This window comes from Scleropages formosus, chromosome 2, assembly GCF_900964775.1.
Source record: "Scleropages formosus chromosome 2, fSclFor1.1, whole genome shotgun sequence".
NCBI lineage: Eukaryota > Metazoa > Chordata > Actinopteri > Osteoglossiformes > Osteoglossidae > Scleropages > Scleropages formosus.
In genome coordinates, this window is record NC_041807.1 from 21,601,123 (window position 1) to 21,626,879 (window position 25,757).

At 40.9% G+C, this 25,757-nt stretch overlaps 1 protein-coding gene across 6 annotated transcripts in view; it reads right to left on the minus strand.

Annotated features, from left to right (window-relative positions):
• Positions 1–9,486: 9,486 nt before the first annotated feature.
• Positions 9,487–25,757, minus strand: part of LOC114912536 (receptor-type tyrosine-protein phosphatase S-like) — a 150,168-nt gene continuing 133,897 nt past the window's right edge. For 5 of the 6 annotated variants that reach the window (XM_029259771.1, XM_029259766.1, XM_029259769.1 and 2 more), the window contains 2 exons: positions 18,635–18,652; positions 9,487–9,668 (listed from right to left, as the gene is read on the minus strand). In XM_029259771.1, the coding sequence (XP_029115604.1) occupies positions 9,505–9,668; positions 18,635–18,652 (182 nt within the window). In that variant the 3' untranslated portion in view covers positions 9,487–9,504. The remainder of the gene's footprint in view (positions 9,669–18,634; positions 18,653–25,757) is intronic. The other variant, XM_029259773.1, reaches the window with a different exon arrangement.

Below are 25,757 nucleotides of genomic sequence, written 5' to 3' on the forward strand. Positions count from 1 at the left end.
CACAAACGTAACAAAGCAAGCCGATAAAAAATGAGTCCTTCATTAAGTGGCTGCCGTGTCCACAAGGGTTTGGAAGGTTTGAAAGAAAACAACAATGTTATCAAAAGTAAAAAGAAAGAAGAATATAAACTAAACTAACAGAACTGCTTCACCAACAATAAATATAGATTGACATTAAAGCAACATTTCATAGCAACAAGGTTCCATTGACCAAAATTTGACCCATCACAGCACATTTAACTACACAAAAATCTATTATTAGTTTCTCATCTTTCCTGTTTTGACAACTATAAATTGAAGGATTTAAATCTAAAATTAATAACCCTTCCATTTAAAACATTGTGATAGAACTAATGCACGCAGCTGCACAACAACAAGGACATCACATCTCCAACCATTCACATTCAACACTAAATTCATCTCACACAAAACCCCCCCAATCTAAGGGATGTTAAGGGTCGGTAAGAGATTGGTACATTACATCCGTCCAGTGTCCCCTGCTGTACTTTACAGGACTGCGTCTTACAGCTAGCAATAAAGATGAGAAACTTTAATGAGATTTTTGTGGTTTAGGTAGATCAACCGAACAAAGCCTTTTTGAGATCTAACACGGTTCCATTGATAGATGCAGCTATCAGTTTCACAGACATCATGCATAATAGGAAGAAGTAAATAAAGAAGTAAATGACAGGAACAAAATCAGATATAAAATCGAGATACAATGCAGAGAGGAATATAACTGAAGGGTCGCTAGCATGCCCGGACGAAGACGGTTTGAAAAGAAGATAGAAATTTTAGAAATAGCAAGAGAGAGAAATCAAGCAAAAGAGGTGAAAGAACAGGAGAAAGAGACAGAGAGTAAGAAGGGAGGGATGGGAGAAGTTAAGATGGGAAACCCACTCCAATGCTGTGTAAGTCTTTCTCCAGCCAATGTGACCTGATGTAACAAATAGCATTTTGTCACATCACATTCCTAGCAGAAATAACACAAAATAAATAAATATTCAGAGAATAAAAAAACTACTATAGTGCTAAAGTCTATAAGATAAATAATCAGTTGTGTACATTGTAGTAATGAAGTACCAGTTACAAACAAGAAGATAAAGGAATAAAGGAATCAATTAATATTAGGGGAAGAAGAACAAGTGGAGCCAGGGGTAAATGCTACACTAGGATAACGTTATGCATCTCCGTTCCATAAACGTTGATGCAGCTTTTTAGGAATTCTGTGAACTAAGATGGCTGATGATTTGATGGAGGGGTGGATGAGGAGAGCCCAGTGTAAGGTGTGGAAGGCTCTTGCTTCTATATATAGTTCACTGGACCACTCAATTCAAAATGGAAACCACTCAAAATGGAAACCTTTCATTTATATGCAAACTATGCGTAAGCATGATCAGTGGCATTTAACTGGCCACTGATCTGCAACATAACAATTTAAGCAAGCAGCAAACACATGAAACAGATAGCCTTGTTTAACTACATTAAAGAAATGTGAGAAAGATAATTAAACGTATTGCTTGAATTTACTCCCGTCTTGGGTAGGCAGATTGGTGCAAGATTGTAATGACTGTAGGAAAATGAGAAGAGGGTTGGGAGAAAGACAATGAGGCTGAAGCAATGGAGGGAGTTTTGTTTGAGGTTATAGGAAGGTATGTCATGCAGACTTCAGAAGAATCAGATAGACCAGGGAAAGAGAGAGACGGATAGACAGTGAAAGAGAGAGGAAGAGAGTCTAGGCATTGTGGTTAAAGGGGTATGAGTAGGCTCAGAGAAAAAGACAGACAAGACAGATAGACAGACAGACCGGGAGACGCAACAGACGGAGACGAAACAAGAGGCGGAACAAGACCCGAGCAGCAAGACAGCAGACTGGAACACGTGGACAGACGTACAGAGAATCATGGACGAGGACAAGGGGACGGAAACAGGGAGAGCAGATCAAGGGGTAGGGGGTAGAGGGAAGAAAGAAGGGGGGTGAAGCGGAGGGAGGGAAAGAGATTTAGGGGACTGATTCTGGTAAAAAAAAAAAAAAAAGAAAAAAAAAGCATGGCTCTCAGTGGGTTATGTCTCACACATCAGGGCTTGAAATCCAAGATTCACTCCCCCTAATCATGTTCATAGAGTTGAGGGGGGTTGCGAGCACAACTGCATCCCACACATAGCAGATTGACTCACTGCAGGCTGCTACAGCCGAACAATGGCAATGTACATTACATAAATGAAACAGAACAGATATAAAAGGGTTTACCTGTTTATAAACACTGATAAATATACTTAATCTCCAACTACACATTAACATGACTGAGCCATTCTGAAATCCATCTCCTCATTTTGTGAAGTCATTTTCATAATGTTTTTTCAAAATCAATAATACTGATTACCTGTGGTCTCTTGCAGGAAGTCAAAACATTTGTATGTCAAAGCAAAATGACAAAAAACTTTTAAACAATTTATTTTACTAATCACTACATAGTCTAGTTCTGGAAAGAGGCACTATTTTAATGAGCTATTTTTCATACTGTATTCAGGAAAGTTGATATTGATCTTTTTTTTTTTTTAAGGCACTAAGCAGAGACACTGTTTTTAGGGAACGCTATGGTTCACTATTACTATTCATTAACTTGACTGCAATTTTTTGTTCCCACAGTTTTTCCCTAGCTCTCACACAATTAGTTCAGTGCCCCCCCCCCCCAAAAAAAAAAAGAATCCAAAACAAAGTTTTCAGAAATACACAGGCAAAAAGACAGGCGATCTGAAAAAATAAACCATATTTTTGCTATTAAAGTTGCTTCTTTTGCTAAAGAGTTCTTGAACAACAAAGGTGAAAGGGCAACCCATTCCTCAAAAGGACATGCATGATTGTGGCCGATGTGTGAGGTCACAGGTACAGTAAGGAGTGTTTCCTCCTGGGCTTCCACCAAGCCTGAGATAATGTGTACTGGTACAGTGAAATCATGTCACCAAAGCCCATCCAAGCATGCCATTCCCAGCTGCAAGACCAGCAACTCTCGACTAAAAAAGAATAAGTAAATAAATAAATATGCAAATAAAAATCCACAATGGAAGTCCATCTTTACACCACAGACATTACCACAGCACAGAGAACGGAAGGTTCTGTAACTGGTTTTAACACAAAGACACCCATGATGCCACACCCTTTGGTTCCTCGTAGATAGCCGAGATGCTAATACTGAATGAATTCAGAATACCCAATTAAACTGAACTAAATGGATAAGAATATTAGCATTAGCTAGGTTGTCATGCACTGGGTTCTCTCCATTAGACTGCAGGTCAATTGGTGGACCATGGGCTTTCACGGCCGTGTGAATGAGGTCACAGTGAGGAAGCGATGCCTTTCACCTTTGGATGGCTATGTTAATGCTGGGCCTGATCCTGGTTAAACCTAATTATAGCCCCACTTCATCCTAAATATAAATCTACATGTTTAGATCTGACAAGCAGGCATGGAGGCCTCTTGTTTGGAAGATAAGTTATTACAGGGTCAAAGTTCATTATCATGACAATCCTTTACCTTATTGTAAAGGTTCCAGACATGAAAAAATTCATGCCATCATAATAGTGGATGCACATAATGAGAGCTATCACTGTCAGGGTGTGGATAGTTAAATACTATAAGTCAGAATGGAGAGCTGTGGTGAGAGTCTCATTAAGAACATCTGCACTTTGATGGAATCAGTTGTGTGGATGGCCCTGCTGCGATAGCTTCCTTTGGTCAGGTGCTGATGATCCAACTGCATTACCCTTACGATCGCTTAAAAAATAAATAAATAAATAAATTGTAGAAAACACAAAGGAATGGGTGAAAAGCCTACTGCCTACAATGAAGTATTACAAACATTAATTTTTGGGCATTTGTGATAGCATCACCACCTGAGAATAACACTGGTATACTGTAAAAACACTACAAGTGGCATAGGACAAGACAGAGGCTGTGTAGGAATGTTTGGTCACACCCAATGGCACATTAAACAGAATACTTTTTAAAAAAATAATACTTGTAGGTTCTATGGTGGAGGACAATGACTTACAACTGAGACTTCCAAACAGACTGGCAAAGCCCTCATTCACAAAGACCAGGAGCCCAACAAGCCTAGTAATAAGGGAATAATGCATATTCTTGAATTGGGTGGGGGTTCCTGTAAATCCCATTATTTCAAGCCCCGATGTGGAGAGAAAGACAACTCAGTGACGAGGTGAACAGCACTCAAAGAGAGAACACCAACTTGGTGTTAAGCTAATACTACGGGGTGAATAAAGGTGTGCCCAAAACCGAGGTTAGAAGGCGGACATTATTGGCCATTTTGGTGGGAACAGTCAAACAAGTCTGTCCAGCCTCCAAAATGAAGAAGGGAGGGAAGAACGGGGATGCCAAAATAATGTGCAGCCTTTAGTTTCACTCAGAAGCTGAGATTACACCCTCTTTGGGGCCCGACAAGCAGGCTCAGCATACAAATACACACACCTACAATGCTGCAGCGCATGCTAGTCTCACTGCGAGACTGACATGTACTAAAGGAACTTATTACAAAGAGAAGGTGTTAAGGTTTTACCTTGCCCCCAGTATATTAGATTTAACTTGTTTAGCTACATTACTTTATCAGGCACAATGTAATCTTATCATGTAGTGTCAAAATTCATTAACTTCTCTTCTGTTTTATACAGCAGGTTTGCTGATAAAGGAAACATGCTTTGCATTGGTACAGATCCCAGCACATCCTAATCTCAGCTTGGCAGTGAATGCATTTAGTTGGGTGTAATGGACAATCTTTTGTCCTTTTGGGAATTTAGCCACTTGATTCAATAAATGATGGGTTAAAATATCAAGGTTCCTGGGTCAGAGAATGGCACATGTTGCACAGCTGTGAGTGCTTTACAAATCTCACGCATTTTTCCATATAAACACTGTTTTTCTGGTTTCTGGTTTCTCTTTTTGATTAGTAGGGGGGAAAAGGTGTAATCTTGCTTTCAATCCCAACATCACAACAAACACACGGCCATGCACGCAGGCAGATGCAAAGCAGGGCATGCACGTTGAGGCTCACTGAACAATCACATCTACAGGCCAGTGTTCTTGTATCAACAATGAAGGATTAACTCCTCATCAAATCAACAGCCTATGGTGTTCGAAGGTGCCAAGAGTAGCTGAAGCTCAAAAAAGTAAGATTATTTCCTTACGGTAAGTCTGTTGTAATGTAATGTGTGACTGACTTCACATTCATCTTTTGTAAAGAAGGGGCAAAATGGCCTCATTAATTTTATTATTATGTGTATTTTTATATAAGGTACTGCAAGATTTTGCAGTTCTACACAGTTGATGTGAACAGGGTAAAGTTTAAAATGCACAACTGAAGTGTATGATTAAGGATGATCTGGAGGAAAAAAGGGAGTGATGCTCGGGAAAGTAATATTGCATTAAAAGATGCCATAAATGACACTGGCAAAAACTGATAAAGGCTAGAGAAGCACAAAGGTTCGGAGAGTGTTGCAGGGCATTGCATTAGTCATTTATTTATTTGTAGATCTTTAGCAGCAGCAGCTTCACTGCAGAAAGGAAAAAAGTTCTATGTCTGATTCAACAAAGGCATGCATCAGCAGCGTCCATCTCTGCCATGGTTATGGAAGAGTAACAACTCACTGATATGTCATAGGTGTGGAATCAGTGCATAGATCTGTCTGTTGACTGCTAGCAGGTCCCTGACTCTTCGCCATTCGCAATCTTGATGATGCACCAGTGTAGGAATGCTCTTTTTCAGTGGAGACTGAATTATTGAACACCTCGTTTTGTCTCAGTTGAATTGCTACGAGATGCTGGACATGTTTTCACACAGCGAGGCGAGCCACTTTACAGCGACTGAGATAATGCTTGTGAGGGCTCATCCATATCAGCCCAAGACAGAAGGACATTCATTTCGACTGAATGAATAATGTGCCACATCAAGAAACTGGACAAGCCTGCTGTAATTTTTAACACTGTTCCAGGCTGCGACCAAAACCCATGTAATGAATTCATAAATATGGCAGTAAAATTTACAGGCAAATCTACTACAGATAGTGACATAAGAAATCTAGAGCCTACAATTCCACTTAAAACCTGATGTTTAAAACCCAGTGGCCACAAACCATATAATTTTATGTGCTTCACTATACAGCATTCACAAAATGATTGAGACTCAATTTAACTGAATATATGTCATTGGGCCTCTGGAGTGAAATTGGTCTTTAATGAATCTGGTACCTTTACTTCAAGGATTATCAGACAGGAATAATAAAAAATATCCACCCATTTATTTGTGTTGAAATTGAAATGTGTGATTACTTGCATCTGACCAGTTGGAATGTCATTCCAGACTGGCGATGCCATAATCAAACTGAATAAATAATGAATCTGATTACACAGGCTGCTAAAGTGCTGTCAGTGTGCAGGCTGTTCCCACGCAGGGACTGCCTCGATGAAAGTGTTCCTTACACATACCAAAGGAGTACAACACACAACTCGTCGATCACTACCGGTGCACACAATAACCATACAATGGCCCAGTAACTGGAAGAAACCATTGCTGAATCCAGCCTGTTCAAAAGACATCTTATTCAAAAATAGAGATTGCTTGCAAGAAGATGACAAGAACACTGGCTGTACTTTTCGGTTTTTTTGTGTGTCAAACTCATTTTTCAAATTCAAATCAGCGACATGATAGGACAGAAAATTCAAAGGAAGCAAACGTAATTATGCAATAATAAAACTAAATGCAATTTAGAAGGAAAAAAGAACAAACACAAAAAAACAGAGGTTACACAAACACTGTAACGGAACAACCAAATCAACAAATAATTTTGCCCACAATGACTGGGTAACACAAGATGGAGTGAATATAAAACGACAACACATGGGAAATATGTTGGGGGGAAGACAACGCCCAAAGAAATTGTTCAGGCATGCAAGCGTAGTTACATTCTCCCATCATGCATCAGGCTCTGTTATTTCAAAGTGCCAGGTTTCCATAACAACAAGTGCAGAAAAGCGTTTGGAAGCTGAAGCAATACCAAAGGACGCAAACGAGAAAAGGCCCCACAATGCAAACTTAAAGGAAACACAAAAACCCGAGCTAGGCGGGTTTTCTGTCATTATTTGTACTGAATAAAAATTACAATTCATCAATTTTTTTTCTTAACCATATTTTGCACGTTTCAATCTTCACGTTTTTTCAATTTAGTTTTATAACAGATCAATATATATTCAATTGTTCACATGTTTTTATGTGGGTTAAAAAAAGTAAAAAGAAAAAACACACCAACCTTCTCGAAGCTCTGAGGGATGTAAAGGGGTTGATGCAGAACACAATGACATGAGGAGAAGAGAGAAATAGGGGAAACACAGAGAGAGTAAAAAAGGCCACCTCAAGGGTTTTAAGCTGCTACATTTCCCTTTATTTCGTCTCCGCTGCCCCTGCTTTCATATCAGTCACATCTTTTCTTTCTGTCCATAAACAATTCAAGTCAACAAAGTCAAGAATTCACCCAGAAATCAAATGGATCTGTGCGGCCGTGCTGTGGCTTGGTGGAGCCAGTAGCTACCACAGCAAGAGCTATCCTCGTAAACATTAAAAGCAACAGTGAAATCAACCAGCTTCTGCCACCTCAATATGGCCCGTGATGGCCAATTTCTTTCAGTTAGATAAATAAAAAAAAGAAAAACAAAGTAAAAATCAACAAAACGAACCTAAAACAACCAGTACAACAGCACATTTCATTTTAAATTAGCAGCTGCAATTACAGATAAAATATTAGAATTGTCTGAATATTATCTAAATTTTGTGTCACGACTTGTCAAACTCATCACAGATACAAACAGCATATGATTATTATTATTCACATGTAACATTTACTATAGCTGCTAATTAAGGTAAGAAATCTGTAATACCTTTATGTTAAGAAGAATTTAAAAACCAACTAGAAGTAAGGACTTCTTGTCAGCAGTAATTTATCTTTTAAATACTGTGGACAGTGAAGTTAATAAATAATTAATAAAACATAAAATAAGTGCTAATTAGTTGATTCCAACTGTTGGAGTCTGAAAAGAACCTGTAACTCTTAGAATGTGGAGGCAACATGATTTCCTGGCTTTCCTGGCACTTTGTTAGGAAAGACACCCAGGAAAGACACCAAAAACTGTCAGGCAGTGTACCAAGTTAGCGTCCCCTGTCTTTCTATTAACTGTACAAACACAGCTGCACATAGGATTTACTGTCTTTCAGTATGTACTGCACTGTGTGCAATGTATGTCTTTATTTTCCCAGACTTTTCATTTACTCCCATTTAGAAAATAAACCTTTGTACTGACACAGTTTTGAAAAAACACATCTTCAGAGCCGCTTGTCCCATATGGGGTCACGGGGAACCGGAGCCTACCCGGCAACACAGGGCGTAAGGCCGGAGGGGGAGGGGACACACCCAGGACGGGACGCCAGTCCGTCGCAAGGTACCCCAAGCGGGACTCGAACCCCAGACCCACCGGACAGCAGGACTGTGGTCCAACCCACTGCGCCACCGCACCCCCTTTTGAAAAAACACTTCTGATTTTTTTTAGAATGCCCTATATAATGTATTTCATATTTATTAACATATTAACGCATTATTATAGCTATGAACTTTTCAAGGCTCTTCATTGTTAAAGATTTCATAGAAGTTGCGGGAATCTTTTTTAGGTGACATGACTTGATACAGACCGATCCAAATCGCACTTACCGTCATCTTCCATGGACTTAAAGAAGAACTGGAAACAACACTTAGCTAAGGCAAACAACTTCAGCAATGGCATCCTTATTTCTTGGAAGGTGAGTTATTTCATTTGTCATTTTATTAGATCTTGAGATCAATTTCTTCGCAGAGCATGCAACTTGTAGCACATGTCGAATTTGGCATGAGACCTTTAAGTACTGAAAATCAATTTGGATTTCCAGTCAAAATGATCACACTAATTATGTTTCAATACACCAGAGGAATTCTTATTTTGAAGAAGTAAATACTTGAATACATTAAAATCATTATTTCTATACATACTTTAGAAGCACGCTATGTGTGTGTGTATATATATATATATATATAATATACACACACACATATATATATATATATATATATACATACACATATATATAACTATTAAAATACGCTTAAAAAGAATGCATCAGAATATAAACCCTTGTTTCCAGGAAACAAATAAGCATGATGGGTAGTTCCTGTTTTCAAGATCCTGTTCTCTACATGAACCACTAAACATTTTTCTACTGCGAGTAGTTAAAGTAATACATATAACTGCCACAGGGTAACTCGGAACGAGAGCCCATGGCATACTGAGCTGTGGGGAAAGAAGCTCTTCAGGGTTGGCGTGACCTGGGAACGTCTAAGAGCCAGAGTAAATTTGTCTGCACTTACGGGCAGAGCAGCCCCTAGCCAGGTTTTTTTTTTTTTTTTTTTTTTTGTTTAGCCTTTTTTTTTTTTAATCAACTCAGCTCCTGGGCCGTGTTGCTCCCTACCTCTCACATATAGGTTGGCAGGGGAGGAGTAACGGACGCCCTCCACATTGGACGCCACACACTCATACTTCCCCTGGTCGGTCTCCTCGCTGTTCTCTATCTGGAGGGCGCCTGGGAGGATCAAGAAACACGACCAGACGGATGGACAAAGAGAAAGAGAGAGGGAAGACAGAGAGTGAGAGAGGACAGGTATTATTAAAAGAACATCAGCAATCATTTTCAAAACAATGTCGCCCAAAAACGATCCTGGCCTGACTATTTAAAACCCAAGTGTTCAGTCAGTCCCTGTTATTCGGAAAGAATAAAGAACACGCGCGAATAAAATTAATCTGAATTCTGAATTAGTTATGGAAGGAGGAAAGGTTAAGTATTTTCTTCCGCATAAATTCACATGAGTTTAAATCATACCCAAAGACAGTTGTAATTATGTAGATGTAAGGTACAATGTCAGGGGACAGATGCTTGTCACAGACAAGAAAAGGGGAATATGATGAGAAAGTGAATGCATTATTTAAGATGCAGGAGTGCCTTTTAGAGAGACGAGGGGGAAGGGGGGTGTGGAGACAAGGACCAGCATCATTAACTGCAATGCTGTGGCAGTTTGCATACACTGAGTATTGCTTCTGATGACTGCGCCTGAAATGTTTCATCCAAGGGAGCTACAAGGTAAGCAAGTGTAACACCTCTTTTGACATGGTAATGTCCACCATGGAATGTGTCTCATAAAGTGAAGACTTGAAACGTGAACCATGCACACAAACCATCACCCTGTCTTCACCCCATTTACCAGTCATCACATCACTCTCTCACAGGGACATGTGAGTGTAACCGCTGCATATGCTCTCTCTCTTTTGCACGCACGCACGCACACGCGCACACATACAAAAACACACAAATCCATATTCTGTCTTGTTACTGAGCCACAGTTGGAGTCCATGATGATATAATTAGGACTTCTGCATCGCTTGGGCAGCTGACAGATTGCTGCCTTCCCTTTTCTGACACAAACTGCTGGTCAGCGATCATTGCTGTTCAGGGGGGCTGCATCAATATGCCAGTGCCTGATGATGCTCTAGGCGCCCCTTTTCCCCATTCTTCTTCGAGTTTCATCTGGCAGGTCCTGCCTTGCATCCCAGCTAGCTCAGTACACAGTCCCCCAAGCACTGGAGGCAAGGAGTTCGATTCAGCGCTCATCAAGCGTTTTACTAATACCTCAAAGAGGAAGCTGCACTGGCCTACAGGGAGGGGTTATTAACAGCAATGAAAATAAGCAGATGTTTACACTAATACAGTGAAATCATCAGTTTCTACTAGCACAGTAAAAGATATATACTAACATATAGCATTGCAGCACATAGGGTAACAGAGCTAACACTACTACTACTATTCAGTTTTATGGCAAACTTTTTACAATTATTCATTTAGCTGACGCTTTTCTCCAAAGCAACTTACAATTATTTATCCATTTATAGAGCTGGGTAATTTTACTTGAGCAATTTTAGGGTAAGTTCTTTGCTCAAGGGTACTATAGCCAGAGGTGGAGATCAAACCTGCAACCTTTAGATCCAAAAGCAGCAGCTTTAACCACTACACTACCAGTTGACCCCAGGCGAACCCACATTTGGCTGTAGTTTGGCTGTTTTACTTCCAAGTGCTGCAGCATTTAACAATGTGGTTGGAGCAGAGATTGTACAACCGGATGCCCTTCCATGTACCTGGTTCTTGGGACTAGCACTGACTAACCAATGGTTGGGGCTATGGGCAATTCAGCATCACTGAAACACATGTATTTGGAAAGAGGGAGGAAACCCATGCAGACACAGAGAGAACACGCAAACGCCACAGGATGAGTGAAGATTAAACTCGTGTTCTCTCTCACCCCCTAGGCACTGTGATGCGCCACCATGCTGCCCAAAGAACACACACCACAGGCACAAAGTGCACTCATACAAAATAATGCATTATCATTACACCACACCATCATATGAAACCGATTGTCCCATACGGGGTCGCGGGGAGCCGGAGCCTAACCCGGCAACACAGGGCGCAAGGCTGGAGGGGGAGGGGACACACCCAGGATAGGAGGCCAGTCCGTCGCAAGGCACCCCAGCGGGACTCGAACCCCAGACCCACCGGAGACCCAGTCAAACCCACTGCGCCACCGCACCCCACTGCATTATCATTACCACATTTGCAAACACACACACACACATTTTCAGAACCGCTCGTCCCTTACGGGGTCACGGGGAACCGGAGCCTACCCGGCAACACAGGGCGTAAGGCCGGAGGGGGAAGGGGACGCACCCAGGACGGGACGCCAGTCCGTCACAAGGCACCCCAAGCGGGACTCGAACCCCAGACCCACCGGAGACCCAGTCAAACCCACTGCGCCACCGCACCCCACTGCATTATCATTACCACATTTGCAAACAATGTACCACATACAATATGCCACCAACACCCACTTCCCATGTTTGTAACCATTCCACCCTAACACATACACCTATTTACTATTAACAAACACCCAGTTAGCTTGACTCCCCTATTTAAGCCCCTGATTGGCAGTGAGAATAAATTCCCCTGGAGTGATAGACAGTAAAGAACCAGTTCTAATTCCTTTCTCCCTGACACCTTGTCAAAGAGTTCCAGAACAAGCATAACTGAATTAAAAAAATTCCGAGTCAGTGTCCTTTCTTTCCACAAACCAGCACATCTGTCCCAACCATGTTATTGCATTGATGTTTATAAGCACCATCCTTGTTCCATCATATACAGTGGAAAGTGGAAGTACACTTAGACAGCCAAGTAAATACTTGTATGGGAAAAGCAACCCACAAACATCCTACACCTCTGGGAACTGCTGCAGAAGAGCGAGGAAGACATGCCCTCTTATTTCCTGCTCAAACCGAATGACTTGTGGGGGGAAAAGTAAGTTCCAGCACCTGGACTCAAACTGTTGGCTATTATTCTGTCATTCTAATTCACCCTGTACCAAGTTTTCATCTTGCAGTGCCCACAGAAATGTCTAGGGGCTTGAGTAGAAGAAATCTGAAATCTTCCCGTTTTCTGCACACTGATCAGACTAAACAGCAGACTGCATGAACAGATCTCGCATCTTCCTGCTCTAGCCACGGTTCAGTCTCGCATCTTGTCTTCGCACCCTGGCAGGACAATAATCTCATGTTGGATGCAGGTGGCTTATAGTACATGTGGGAGTCGAAATTTTTCTCGATGTGGTCTGCTTCCCTGGTCGCAGCAGGTGAATGTTGAGGAATGTTTATAAGTGCCTCACTGGGGGAGGGCGGTTGACTACACATACCACAGTAACTCTGTGGCAGTCCGCGACAAATCTGGATCTCTCCACAAATCCAGCTCTGTGCAAAAACTGTAGGTGGCATGGTGGACAACGATATGGGTGGTGTCCTCTTTTTGTGCCTTTGAGCAACATACTTGACCTGCATTACTGCAGAAAAATATGCAGTTGAATAAATTCAGTTACTTTTGATAAAGGATTTTAACACCTTAAAATTAATAGGTTACACCAGAAAGAATCACTAACACTGCCTAGGATACACTGGAAAGATGTGGAAAAAAAAGCAGAGACTGAGCAGGGATTTTGAAGTGTGGAACTTCTCAGTTACAAACTGAAGAAGGTTTTCAGGTTAGCTTTCATGAGCTGTGCTATTTTGGGCAGGTGATCTCCACCATGAGGAAGGGCCTATCCTGTGGTCCCTGTTGATTCCGTAACATGTTTGCAGCCGTTATTTCAAAGTGGATCTGAGTGCAACTTAGAGCTGGAATGATAACGCAGTCGCACCTTTCTTCCGACTTCCGCTCCAAGTTGTGCTTTTTCCTCCTGCCAGTCATGGTTTCAAGTTGCTTCAAGGCTTCTGATGTTTTTTTCTTACTACCCCCTCCAGTTTCATGTTACTCCATTTGACTGAATCATGTAACTCTTGGCTATGAAATTCATGTGAAATTCCTTAATTCCTACATTCCTGCTGAATTGATTAAAATATACTCCAATCCAACCAGTTGAAAATGCATAAATGTCTCTTTTTCCTCTTTGCCTGTCTCCCTCTGTCTACTCAGCTGTTGGTTCACCACTTAAACCAACACTCCCCTTCAACTGAATGTAGAAAATTTAATAATTACGACTTCGGAGTATTCACTGTTATATGGAAATAAATATAGAATTAATGTCTTTGAACTGCATGCTTTTTTCTGCCTTCCCTGTCTAGCTCTCTTTAAATTAGTATTTGTTGCATGCTGTAGGTAATTGCATTTTCCCAACCAAGCAAACCTGTGGTGTCCACTGGCTTAGTATTCGCTTCTTGCATGCCAGGCTGCCTTTGACTAAGCAACCAATAACCCAAACAAGGAATTATCTAGCTTCGGTTAACAGAGCTTTACATGGAAACTCAGAGGGTGGTTAAACAAAAATATGTTTGTTCTTCATGAAAAAAATAAACACTCAAATCAATATGAGAAAGCCATGAGGGCACAGAATATCTGAAATTTAAATACTATGAATGCATTTTTGTTAAAGAAATATGCCAGAAAACTACGGTCCAAGTTAAAAATGAGTTTTAAAGGCTAAAAATGTAAGACACAAAAGTAGAGAAATTCTGATGCGCATTGGGCACATGTACACTTTTTTTAAATTAGGGAAAGCAAATGTCTCACACTTATAATGTGTTCACAAGTGCTTTAGATATCTGTGAGCGTAAAACATTGTTTTCATTAAAAACGGCCGCCTTTGCTGGCAAATTCAAATAACCTTAACCATTACCATATCATTCTCCTGGGAAAGCAAGCATGATGTGATGCCTGGGAGCCGGTGAGTTGGCCTGATCAGCAGAGGGCTTGGCAGACAGGCAGGCAAGGTTTGGTGATCACTCCTAGATCCAGCAATCGTGTGCTGCTGATTGACCATGAGAACTGCCTAAGCACGCAATGCACAACCACGCCAGTAGCAGTAGAGTTAAAGAGTGGGAGTATAGGTGAGTAATCCCACCTACAGCCTGTAGCGGCATGTAACCTCCTTCTATACACCAACCATTACACAACCTGGTGTACTCCTCCAAGACCATCACATGTCCTTTAATGAAAGCTATAATAGATTTACTGTACATGTAAAAACTAAATGATGACTAATACAAATGAGAAAGTGAAGGAAGTAGGCATTATTGTTCCTGAGCATATCTCCTGCATTTCTCCTGTATTTAGCATTCAGTCTATCTTCCTCACATCGGTCTGGCCAACAGACAAAGCAGACTCCATCCATCCATCCATCCATCCATCAAAAAATTGTACAGTGCAGAATCACATTGGTCTAAGGTGTACACACTGGATGGGATACTTGTCCATTGCAGGGCAATTAAACACCCTCATACACTCAGAAATACAGAAACTACGAGCAAATCACTACAATGAGACTATGCAGACTTTACTCATACTATGCCGAATTGAAACCCACTTCCAAATCCACAGCCCAGGAGCTATCAGGGAATAGTGCTACTTGCTGGACCACTATGCTGTGCACCATATTCAATCCGCTCATGATGAAAAATAAAGTTGAGTAGTTTTTTAAAAACTTTATTGAAAGCTAAGAGTAAACATAAAGAGTTTGGGAAGAAAAACCTTGAAAGGTTAAGGCAAGGGTTCCCCAATCTGGTGGCCTCCTCTGCCCTGTCAAATCAGCCTGCTCTGACAGCACCCCAAGGTCGCTGGATGCAAGTGGAGCAGCGTGGGGTCTGGGTGCAGCACATTCGATGTCAGCTTCCATCTGCCCACCTGTAATGCTCTCCTGCAGCTTTACACGCACTTGCAGCTAACCACGTGCCATTCACTTTGCAGCACTTCATCTGAAGGAGGAGTATGAGCAGTGCTTCTTTTGAATTCTAAATGTGTTAAGACAGGAGTGTCCAACCTTTTTTCCCTACAGGCTACAAAATCATTATGGTTTGAGGGTGCAACATTTAAAAAAAATGTCTAAATCTATACATATACAGATACAGGAGGGCAGCTGGTAGTGTAGTGGTTAGAAGTGCTGCTTTGGGACCCAAAGGTCACAGGTTTGAATTCCAGCTATAGTACCTTTAAGCAAAGTATGTACCTCAAATTGTTCCACTAAAAATTGCTAGCTGCATAAATGAGTGAATAACTGTAGATAGCTTAAGATTGTAAATTGCCTTGGAGAAAAGTTTCAGCTAATGAATAATAAATATCACAAACCTTGCTTGTTCTTCATTTCACAGAACTGCAGGTTTGTCTGTCTTGCTTGAAATGTCCAGTATTTGTAAGTTTCTTTTTTGATTTGGAATTCATTTTCAATATATATAACTCACTATATTGACAGTATGTTACTCACACACATACTGGCTGAAGCCACTTGTCCCAGGCGGGGTCATGGTGAACTGGAGCCTAACTCAGCAACACAGGACACAAGGCTAGAAGGGGAGGGGACACACCCAGGACGGGACGTCAGTCCGTCACAAAGCAACCCAAGCAGGACTCAAACCCCAGACCTGCCAGAGAGTAGGACCTGGCCAAACCCCCTGCATGACTGTGCCCCTCAGTATAACACACACACACACACACACACACACACACACACAGTCTGAACTGCTCATGCCATACAGGGTCACAAGGAGCCAGAGCCTAGCACGGCAACACAGGGCATAAGGCTGGAGGGGGAGGGGACACACCCAGGACAGGACACCAGTCCATCGCAAGGCACCCCAAGGGGGACTCGAACCCCAGACCCACCAGAGAGCAGGACCTGGCCAAACCCACTGCACCACTGTGCCTCCCAGTATATAACTCACACACACACACACACACACACACACACACACACACACACACACACACACACACACACACACACACTTTCAGAACCGCTTGTCCCATACGGGGTCACGGGGAACCGGAGCCAACCCGGTAACACACGGCGTAAGGCCGGAGGGGGAGGGGACACACCCAGGACGGGACGCCAGTCCGTCGCAAGGCACCCCAAGGGGGACTCGAACCCCAGACCCACCAGAGAGCAGGACCTGGCCAAACCCACTGCACCACTGTGCCTCCCAGTATATAACTCAATAGTTATAAAATCACAGCATACAAAAACCAACAACACAAAATAAAACTACAATCTTGCCACTGAGGATGACTGAGCTGCAGCTGAACATTGTGCACTGACTACAGCAGAGCCATCAAATAAGGACAGCAGCTCTACTGTCCTCTGTCTGCTGCTCTGCCCCTCCTAACGACCAGCCAAGACACACTGTATGGGTCTCACTATAACCGTATTGTCGTGTCCCAACAGAATTTATAGCGTTTATGGTAGATATAGCATACAGTTAGACACTCCTGGTGTAAGACGTGCATAAGTGCACACTTGTGCCAACATGTGGAGGGAGACACACACGGAAAGACAGGTACACATGCACCTGTGCACTTAGAGACATACAAACACACTCATGTATCCCCAAAATTTATGGTTTTGCTAGTGTGAGTGGTGTTGGACTCAGGTCAACATCATTCTCCCAGCAGAATACTAAGTAGGAGGGAGAGTGCTCATCCAGCCCTGGCCCCTACCTTTCAGATGTCACATTCCTTCCTGTCACCTGCGGGAACTGAGCTGTCATGCTGTTGTCCCCACAGGGCCAGCAGAGAGCCAGCAGCTCGGTCTTGAGCTCCCCCGCCAAAGTCAACGGGAAGTGTCCCTTTGTGGTTCACTAATCGCATTATACAAATGCAAAGCTCATAAAGTCATGACAGTCTGTGTTTGGTTCAGTTTGCCAGCTCTTTTTTGGTGTGGTGGTGTACCGATGCTGGCTGGTGCTTTAAGACTATGGTCTGTTTTCCTGACACTGATGTCCTGACTTTCTGGGCCAACGGGGGAGAGATAACTGAGAATGGAATGGAAAAATCTGGAAAAGGTCTGAGAAAATTGTATGAAATTCACATGACTGTCACAATACTCTACCTGGTGTTGGGTGAAACCTGGGATTAATAAAACTTTTAATTAGGAAACATTACCTCAATGAAATAAAAACAACAGCATTTATAATAACTGTTTTACCTTACCTGATTCTGCTGCAAAAGATATTTTAACATGAAACTCACAATAACATTAAGGAAAAGATAAAACTTTTAAGCAATGGGAGGCACAGTGTGGGTGCATTTCTGTACATTGTGTGGGGTGCGGTAAATTTTGTAGACATGGACATAGACTCTTCAGGTCAATTTTGATACCATGCGGTTTTCCAAACAAAACATTCATATACATTTCTGAAAGAACAGAAATCTTTTCCTTTCATTTAATTTCATTTCATTACGACATGTTTAAGATTACGCTATTTCCACAGTGAATACAACCACTATGAAAATGCTATGCTCACTGTAGCCAAAGTGTACTCAGTGTAAAAGAACTTGAACCAGGTGTAAACAGTGCATGACTTGCATCATAGGAAGGTGCAGAGAGCTCTGTTAGCACAGTGCATAAGTAATGGGACATGTTTATACAGACTTCTGTTAGAAAGATTCAAGGTAACAGGAGCATCTGGACTCAGAGGTTAGAAACTGTCTATGAGTTTGTATGCTTTGTTTACAGGAATCAGATGATTATAATGAAGCCCTAATTTAAAAAAAAAAAAGAAGTGGAGGGTGCATATGTGTCTTCCCAATTAAACTGGTGTGTTGACTTCTTTTCACGATATCTGATGTCCAGACGAGACAAAGGCCACAGCCCCTCCCAGCCATTCTCAAGGTGAATTGCTCAGAGACTCAACACACTGGTGGATAAACACACATAAAACTCAACACAATGAAGGATATTCAACAGAAGTCAAATCAAAAACAATGGGGTGGGGAAAATCACAGATCAGGGTAAAACAGCACAAGTAACACCAACCTGAACACAGTTGTCACAGACCCTTGAAAAAAATGTAAGAGTAAATTGTTTCTAACCACGTGCTTTTGCGGCAGTTATTTGTTAGGTATTAGGAGTTAAGGTTAGTTATCATTCGGTTACCTGGTTATCATTAAAACCACTGTGGTCATTGTCTTACCTCGAATAGGAGTACCCTCTGGAAGAAACACAAATGGAAAACAGAAGAGTTTAGTAAAAGTTTTAAATTAGAATTACTTATTTTTTGGTTTATGGATGAATTTATTTATGCACTGTTAATTGTTATGGTTTAAGCTATAATTAGCAGACTTTTTTAACAGTTTACAAAGCTCTGCTGGTTTTGCAAAGGAACAGGAACAAATGTCAATTATTTTCCTATGAATTCCCCTTATCTATTCAATGCTTATGCACATGGCACTAATAAATAATGTTTGGTCAAGACTTGAGTTCCCATGTTTATATTTATTATCAGCTATCGTCATTTTGATATGTCCCACTTTAAAGGAATCTCTACAACTCACATAAAGTGTCCCCACTGTATTCATGGTGTTGCCAAAAGGCTCATTGTGCCTGGAGCAGTACCCAAATAGCGTGGCATGGGGTGGACTCTGCTCTTCCTCCTGCTGACTTACCATTCCAGAACCAAGCTGCATCTTCGAGCACAGTGTTAACAAACTACAAGTCACCATCTAGCCCCAAAGGCCCACGCATCCCCTTAGGTCAGTCTCATGAACCAATAACAAATGATGTCTGTGCTAAATTCAGTTACTTAGTTTTAAAGAAGCTATCTGTCTTCAATGCCATTTTCAAAAAACAAAATATTTTTATTATGACCTTTCACATTTTTAGAGATAATTAAAAAAAATATATATTTTTTTTTTACTAAAAATGTCATTACTGTAATGAGTTTGCATTTCAAATGTTTATAATCAAATGGACAGTTTTTTTAATAATTGTTTTTTTTAAACCACCCAAATAAATCTTTTTCAAAATGTGAAATAGTTCATACATATTGCTAAATATCTGCTATAAACAATAAAAATATTTTAAGGGAAATTATGATGTCCGGACACGTCTCTCATTACTGTTTGTTGAAGTGCTTGTTGGTACAGACAACATATAAATTTTGATTCTTCCATGATGTCTCATCAACAAGATAAGACAAAACATGAAGACAAGATAAGTCGACATTTTGTTTTTCATACCTTAAAAACGTCATTAATTTTTGTGTAATTACTATAACACCGTGGGTTCTCATTAAATCCTAAATCTCATGGAAGTAAAAATGATTAATCATTAAGAAAGATACTAAAGGGCCTAAGATGTTGATATCAAAATTTTTGCTAAATCATCACGGCTTCCAACATTGTGAGCAAAAATGTACAAAGAAATGAGGACTGCTCATTGTCGTAACAGACAGTTTTCTTACTTGGTTTAGTTTAAAGTTCACGAGACTGACCCCTTTACAGTAAGATCAAGGATCTAGGTGCAATTATACATAGTATGAGGCAGTATAACAGGATAAAACCCTGCAGCTTATTTAAAAAAAAAAAAAAAACACTTATTTTGTGTTTGTTCCTGCTTTGAATACAAAGTGTTCCTTTGTTCACCAGCAGCCAGGAGGCAGTCAGAAAGGGGAAAAGGGATGCTTTGCCTAGTTTTCGATTATCTACAGTGTTCCTCTGCACCCGCAAATTCCTGTGTCACCTACCCATAGGCCTTTGTGCAGAAGAAAAAATGAGAAACGACTGAAGCGTAAAAGAATATTAAACAAAAGGCTTCAAATCTCTATGGCTCTGTCCCGTGGCTTTATTGTTACAGAAGATAAACCAAACTACCTGCCCAAGCCGCAGTCTCACAGAAGTACTTCAGATCAAGTGAGGCAGCCGTGTTACAGCGAAAGGCCCTTGTGTTTCTAAACGAGTGACTTCAGTCACATTAAATCAATGCAAATCTAAAAGGATTCTTTATAACAAGAGACTCAGAAGCCCTCTCTTTTGCAATAAAAGTGGTGCACAATGAGGAGATTTATTCAATTGCTCTACCTTCAGCTGGAAGAAAAGTTTGCAAGAAAAGTCCCTTTGGTTTTCATCTGCAGAGTCTTCGAGAACCAGGCAAAACATCCAGAAGACATTTTTTTAAAAGTGAATTTTGATTTAAGGGGTTAGGGGGAAGGACTGGGACAGTTAATTGGTTAGATTTTGAGGGCAGCAGTAACTGCAGTCTGCAGCATTAGCTAAAGAACTAATTAGGGTTAGCTAAGGTACAAGTTAGGATTAAAAGTTGCTATTTTGAGGTTAGAGGAGGTCAGGTTTGTTATTAGTTAAAGGTTAACAAAGCAGGATTGTGGAGCAAAACAGTAACTTGAGGTTAATAATGGAAATCACTGAAGAAGGGAGTGGCAGGGAAATTGAACGAGGAATATGCAACAATGGAAATCATTTTAAAACCAGTAAGCTGAGCAGTCTCCTGCAGATAAAGTTTCCAATTCCTAAGCCTTGAACTGCAATGAGCCCCATCAATGAAATAAAAATGTAGGATAAAACTATATACAGGGTTTTGCAGGCCATGCCATCCTCTTCCCTTGATATAATCATGTCTGAGTTAGGTTTGTTTCCCTAATCATGCTCAGTAATGACAGAAAAAGTTCCATGGATCACAGGGTCTATACTGTTCAGTGAAATTAGTCCATATTGTTGGTCAAAAATCTAAAAGGGGATTTGACATTGATTGAAATGTCAAATAAAAAATTTAAAATGCTTTCTGGTTTCCTCGCCTGATGCAACACTTATTTCTTTCCAGAAAAGGTTGCCCTCACTGACACTAAGTTTTTGGTATCATGAAAAGCTTCCCTTATTTTGCTAGAAACACCTTTTTTTTTTCCCCACTCATGGTCTCAACCCCTTTTATCCTTAATTCAGTTATGGCTTGTTAAAGGACATTTAAACCACCCCTCGAAGCAGGACACAACAACTCTACAGAGGCCTGGCTAATCATAAGTGTCATTGTGCAATGGGAGCAAGCAAACGATCCACTGTAGTCTCTGTGGACAACATTAGGAATACGGCAAGCACATCAAAATACAAAGAGATCTCAAAAGATGAGCAACGTCCTTGTTCCCTGCACTCTCTTCCTGAACTTCAGCACTGCAGTTGGTGGGTTGTTCTCCACAATGGCCCTCTCTGGCATAGCATGAGACCACAGGGTGGAGAATCCAGTGCTGCTTTAAAAAACAGCGACAATCTGTCTACAGCAGCCGTCCATCTGCACTCACATGGTTCATCTCAGCATCAGATCCTCCACCCCCCTACCTCCAAATATCTCATCAACACGGCCAAACTGACCTTGAAACCTTAGTGTTTACGTAAGGAGTCACCCCTCCCCGGAGTGTTCTCACAGCTGAACAAAGCAGAAGCTTTCATATCTCTCAGTCACTTGCTCTGACTCTTTTTCTACCACACAATGCTGTAGTATTTTCCATTTTGATTCATTTCAATTCAAAAGAAAGAGAATAATGGCCAACGGCCACGTCATAGTGGCTTTCAAGCACAGGCTGATGTGTATGAGCATGGGGGTGTAGAACTAGTGATGCCCTGTCTGTGTAGTTATGGTGCCCATTTTCTTCTGTCTGTTCTTAAATGGCCTCATCTATCAGCCTTCAGAAAAATAGCCTGGTCTCTTGGCCCAAACATCATCATTCTTTGGCCATTACAGGGAACACAGCATAAAATGGACACTGTATATTTGGGGAGGGAGTGAAGCATTACTTTACTTCCCCTCCTTACCAACTGTGGCCTCTTTAAGAGATACAATTCACCACAGTGCCACCTCTGTCCCAAATGTCAAAATGCAATTAATTTTAAATGACGTAAAACCATTAAACACTCATCCAAAGGTATCAGCATTTGGTTTACGAGAACTCGAGGTTAAAAACTGTTTCATTTAATACCTCAACTTCAGTTTACTAAACACTGCCCTGTATTTACAAAGATGGAATTTTGAGTTTGCATGTTTTTTGACAGCTGAGAGGCATGACTTCAGAGCTACTATGTGGTATCCTTCACAGTTACGGTTTGGCTCATGCTGTGCTAAGTTCTCAATATCTGTTACCCCTTATTTGCTAATTGGTTGTTTGTTAGTGTGACTTATTTGCTTTTTACTATTATGGTAATTATGTCTTGTATTTATAAATAAAAAAAATCACTTTATAAAAATTTTTCTTTGTAAGATGGAGGGACTGTCTATAGTACAAATCGTCCATTTGAGAATGATAAGTTACAGGAATTTTTCTCTTCTATTCTGTGGCTGCTTTGAGGGAATAGTGTACACTCTCCAAGATGTTCTTTAAGAACCTTGTGCACGAACACAGTGGAGTTGAAAAGCTCCAGCAGTGTGCTGAAGCCACTAAACACTCTAAACAAAAGAGCAAGCATGGCTTACTCAAGATCATTTTAACCCAATGGAATCATATTTGGGTTCCTAGGAGAAGCGCAGCAGCCAACACTTCCTTCAGCCTAGCTGTGACACCTGTGTGTTTTTGTTTCTTTTGGAGTACAGATGAAAGGCACGGAGTGGGAGGGTGCTATTCAATGCACCAACTTGTTAAATGACAGCAGCTGTCTGTGTTTTGTCATGGGGTCCAGTGTTCTTGTGAACACTGTGCCCTGCCAGGCGGACGAGACTTTTCTTGCTCGAGTCGCTGCACTCAGACTTCCCCGGTGACCAAATACTCAAGGGTTGAAGAAGATGTACTCAGCATTATAAGTGCCTGTTCCTCTGTTCCTTGGTATCAAAATCTAAATTTGGTACAAAATATGTACAGGTCAGCATGTGGAGTAATCAATAAGCTCATGGATTTGCAACCTGAAGGTTGATGATTAAATGATAGAACAGGCAAAATTAAATAGCTGATTTGATTCCAGTGAAGTATCCAGACAGGTGAAAATTAATATTGCTCTGAATAAAAGCATTCCCATAACAACTAAAAAAGAATAATCCATCTTCAAGTTAGTCACAAATCATTATGTACATTCCTGTTTAAAAAACTAGAAATGTGGCAACAAAAGTACAGGAATGAATTTGGGGTTTCTCAAACCTTCATAAAATAAGGATGTTAAAGAAAATTTACAAAATATCATACTTCTAACTTCAATTCAATAATATTTATTTTGAAGTTGAAGCCAAAACAGAGATTCACACAGTGTAAGTATTTCCCTTCAGATGCCTAATCCATTTGTAACGTTGGTTTCCCAACATCTTTTTTAATGAGGGATATTGCCTCTAGGGTTGCTCTCTGATTACAAGCTTCTAGTGCACACATCCAAGGCTGGGAAGGTACTGCTGGACTGCAAGGTTGCGTTGGGGAGGGTCACCTTGATCTCAATGAGCTCGTCAAGACCAGCTTTGTGCCTCCATGCAGTCAAATAAACAGACAAGATACCATTTTTTATATCGCTGACAAAAAATTCCTCTCTGGCACATGGACTTGTCTGCATGTTGGGCCAACGGCTGTGAAACGGTCAGAAGCTTTCAGACTGAGAGACTGTGCGAGAGGATTCAGGGGAGGTGCGATGAGATAGAATGCGAGCCTGAAGGTAGGGAGGGACAGGAACGCCCTGAGCTGTTACGCCTCCGATCTTCTTAATCCACGAATTTTAACGGTCAGTCTGGAGAGTGGCAGAAAAAAAAAAATCGAGGAGGTGGTGCTAAGGGGGGACTGAGAGAGAAAAGGGAGGAGGTGGTGTGGCATGCATTTTAAAAGCAGCTGAAATGCCATCTGCTTTGGGGCAAGAGGGAATTTGTGGACTTAGGCACTTACCAATGGCTTCTGGAAATTATAGTTAAAAAAAGGGGGAAAAACAAACAATTCATTTCAGGTGGGAAAGAATCAATATTTGTGACCCCAAGAGAACAGCAAGTTTGTTTTTAAACACCATTTTGTTTTAATTCATATATGTGACATTCTCTGTGCAGAAAATGTTATGTAATGTTCCCCTCGTTCATACAGAAAAACAAATTCTGTAAATAAGTAAAATGAGAACACATTTGTGCTACTGATAAGCGAACTTGTAACCGTGAAACTGTACGCTGGAGTGAGCTTGTTGCTTTATTCTTAAGAAAGGTGCTTACAACCTGAATGATGTCAGTGGAATATCTAATGGTTTTCTTTGGAACTGTGTAATGCATGCTGTCCTGGATTTGTTGTGGGAAGTAACTTGACAAATTATTTATATAATAATACAAATAAGTTTTATTCAAGGGAGAAAATAGTGCATAGATGGCAAATTAACAAAATTCTAATTTGCATTTGAATAAAATTTGTACATTTCCTTGTAGCAAAATATGGAGTTGTGGATCTACACTGAAAATATAGAATATCTGTTATTTCATTAGTTTGCAATAGAAGATATGTTAGGGTTTTTAGTTATGTTAAGTATGTTAGTATTTGTTTTCTTTTTCTAAGAGCTTTGAGAAAATTAGAGTGAGGCTAACTAAATCAGGACCTGGGACTCTTGATGAATGGCGATAGGACACAAAGACAGAACAGATATCACATCAGAGCAATTCACACAACCCAGACAAACGTCTGACAGTAATAAAAAGCAAAAATACACAGTGATAAAAATTACAGAGCACAGAGACAGGGGAAGACATTTAGGATTAGTTTTGGAGGTCTGTCTTGTTGAAGAGGTATCACTGGTCAAATGGAATTGCACCTAAGCCCTGGACCATGTGACCCTGGGACATCAACAGCTTGACTGATGATCACTCCACAGGCCTCATGCTGCTGGTTGTATGGGGACTGTCCTCGGGTGTGCCATGTGAGTAGTGACAAATCCCAGAACTTCTGCAGCACAGCCTTGTTACTGGCTTTTCCATTTTTTTAGACTCATGTCCTGACCCAGCTCGATTTAAATAAAATCAATCAAAATCCCTTATGTTTATTTCATCTTAAAACTATCAGATTAAAACTAAAATGAAACTTATTGATGGTCCCTGGTGGGTTTTTGATAAACTTTAGGCCATGTGACTAAAAATGCCCTTCTGGACAGCAAGCTCAGCAGGCACCATGTCAAACTCATCCCTTTGACCTTAGCCTGGCAGGGGAGGGAAAGAAATTTAAGATGCAAGAGCTGGTATCTCAATGTGGCCTAACTGGGCACTGGCAGCACACCCTAACCTCAGGACCCCCGCCCAAATAGACAGCACTGGTTCTCAATATTAGTGTAACTGAAAACCTTATGCTACAATACCAAAACTGCCCCGACTACCCACCTTCTAAG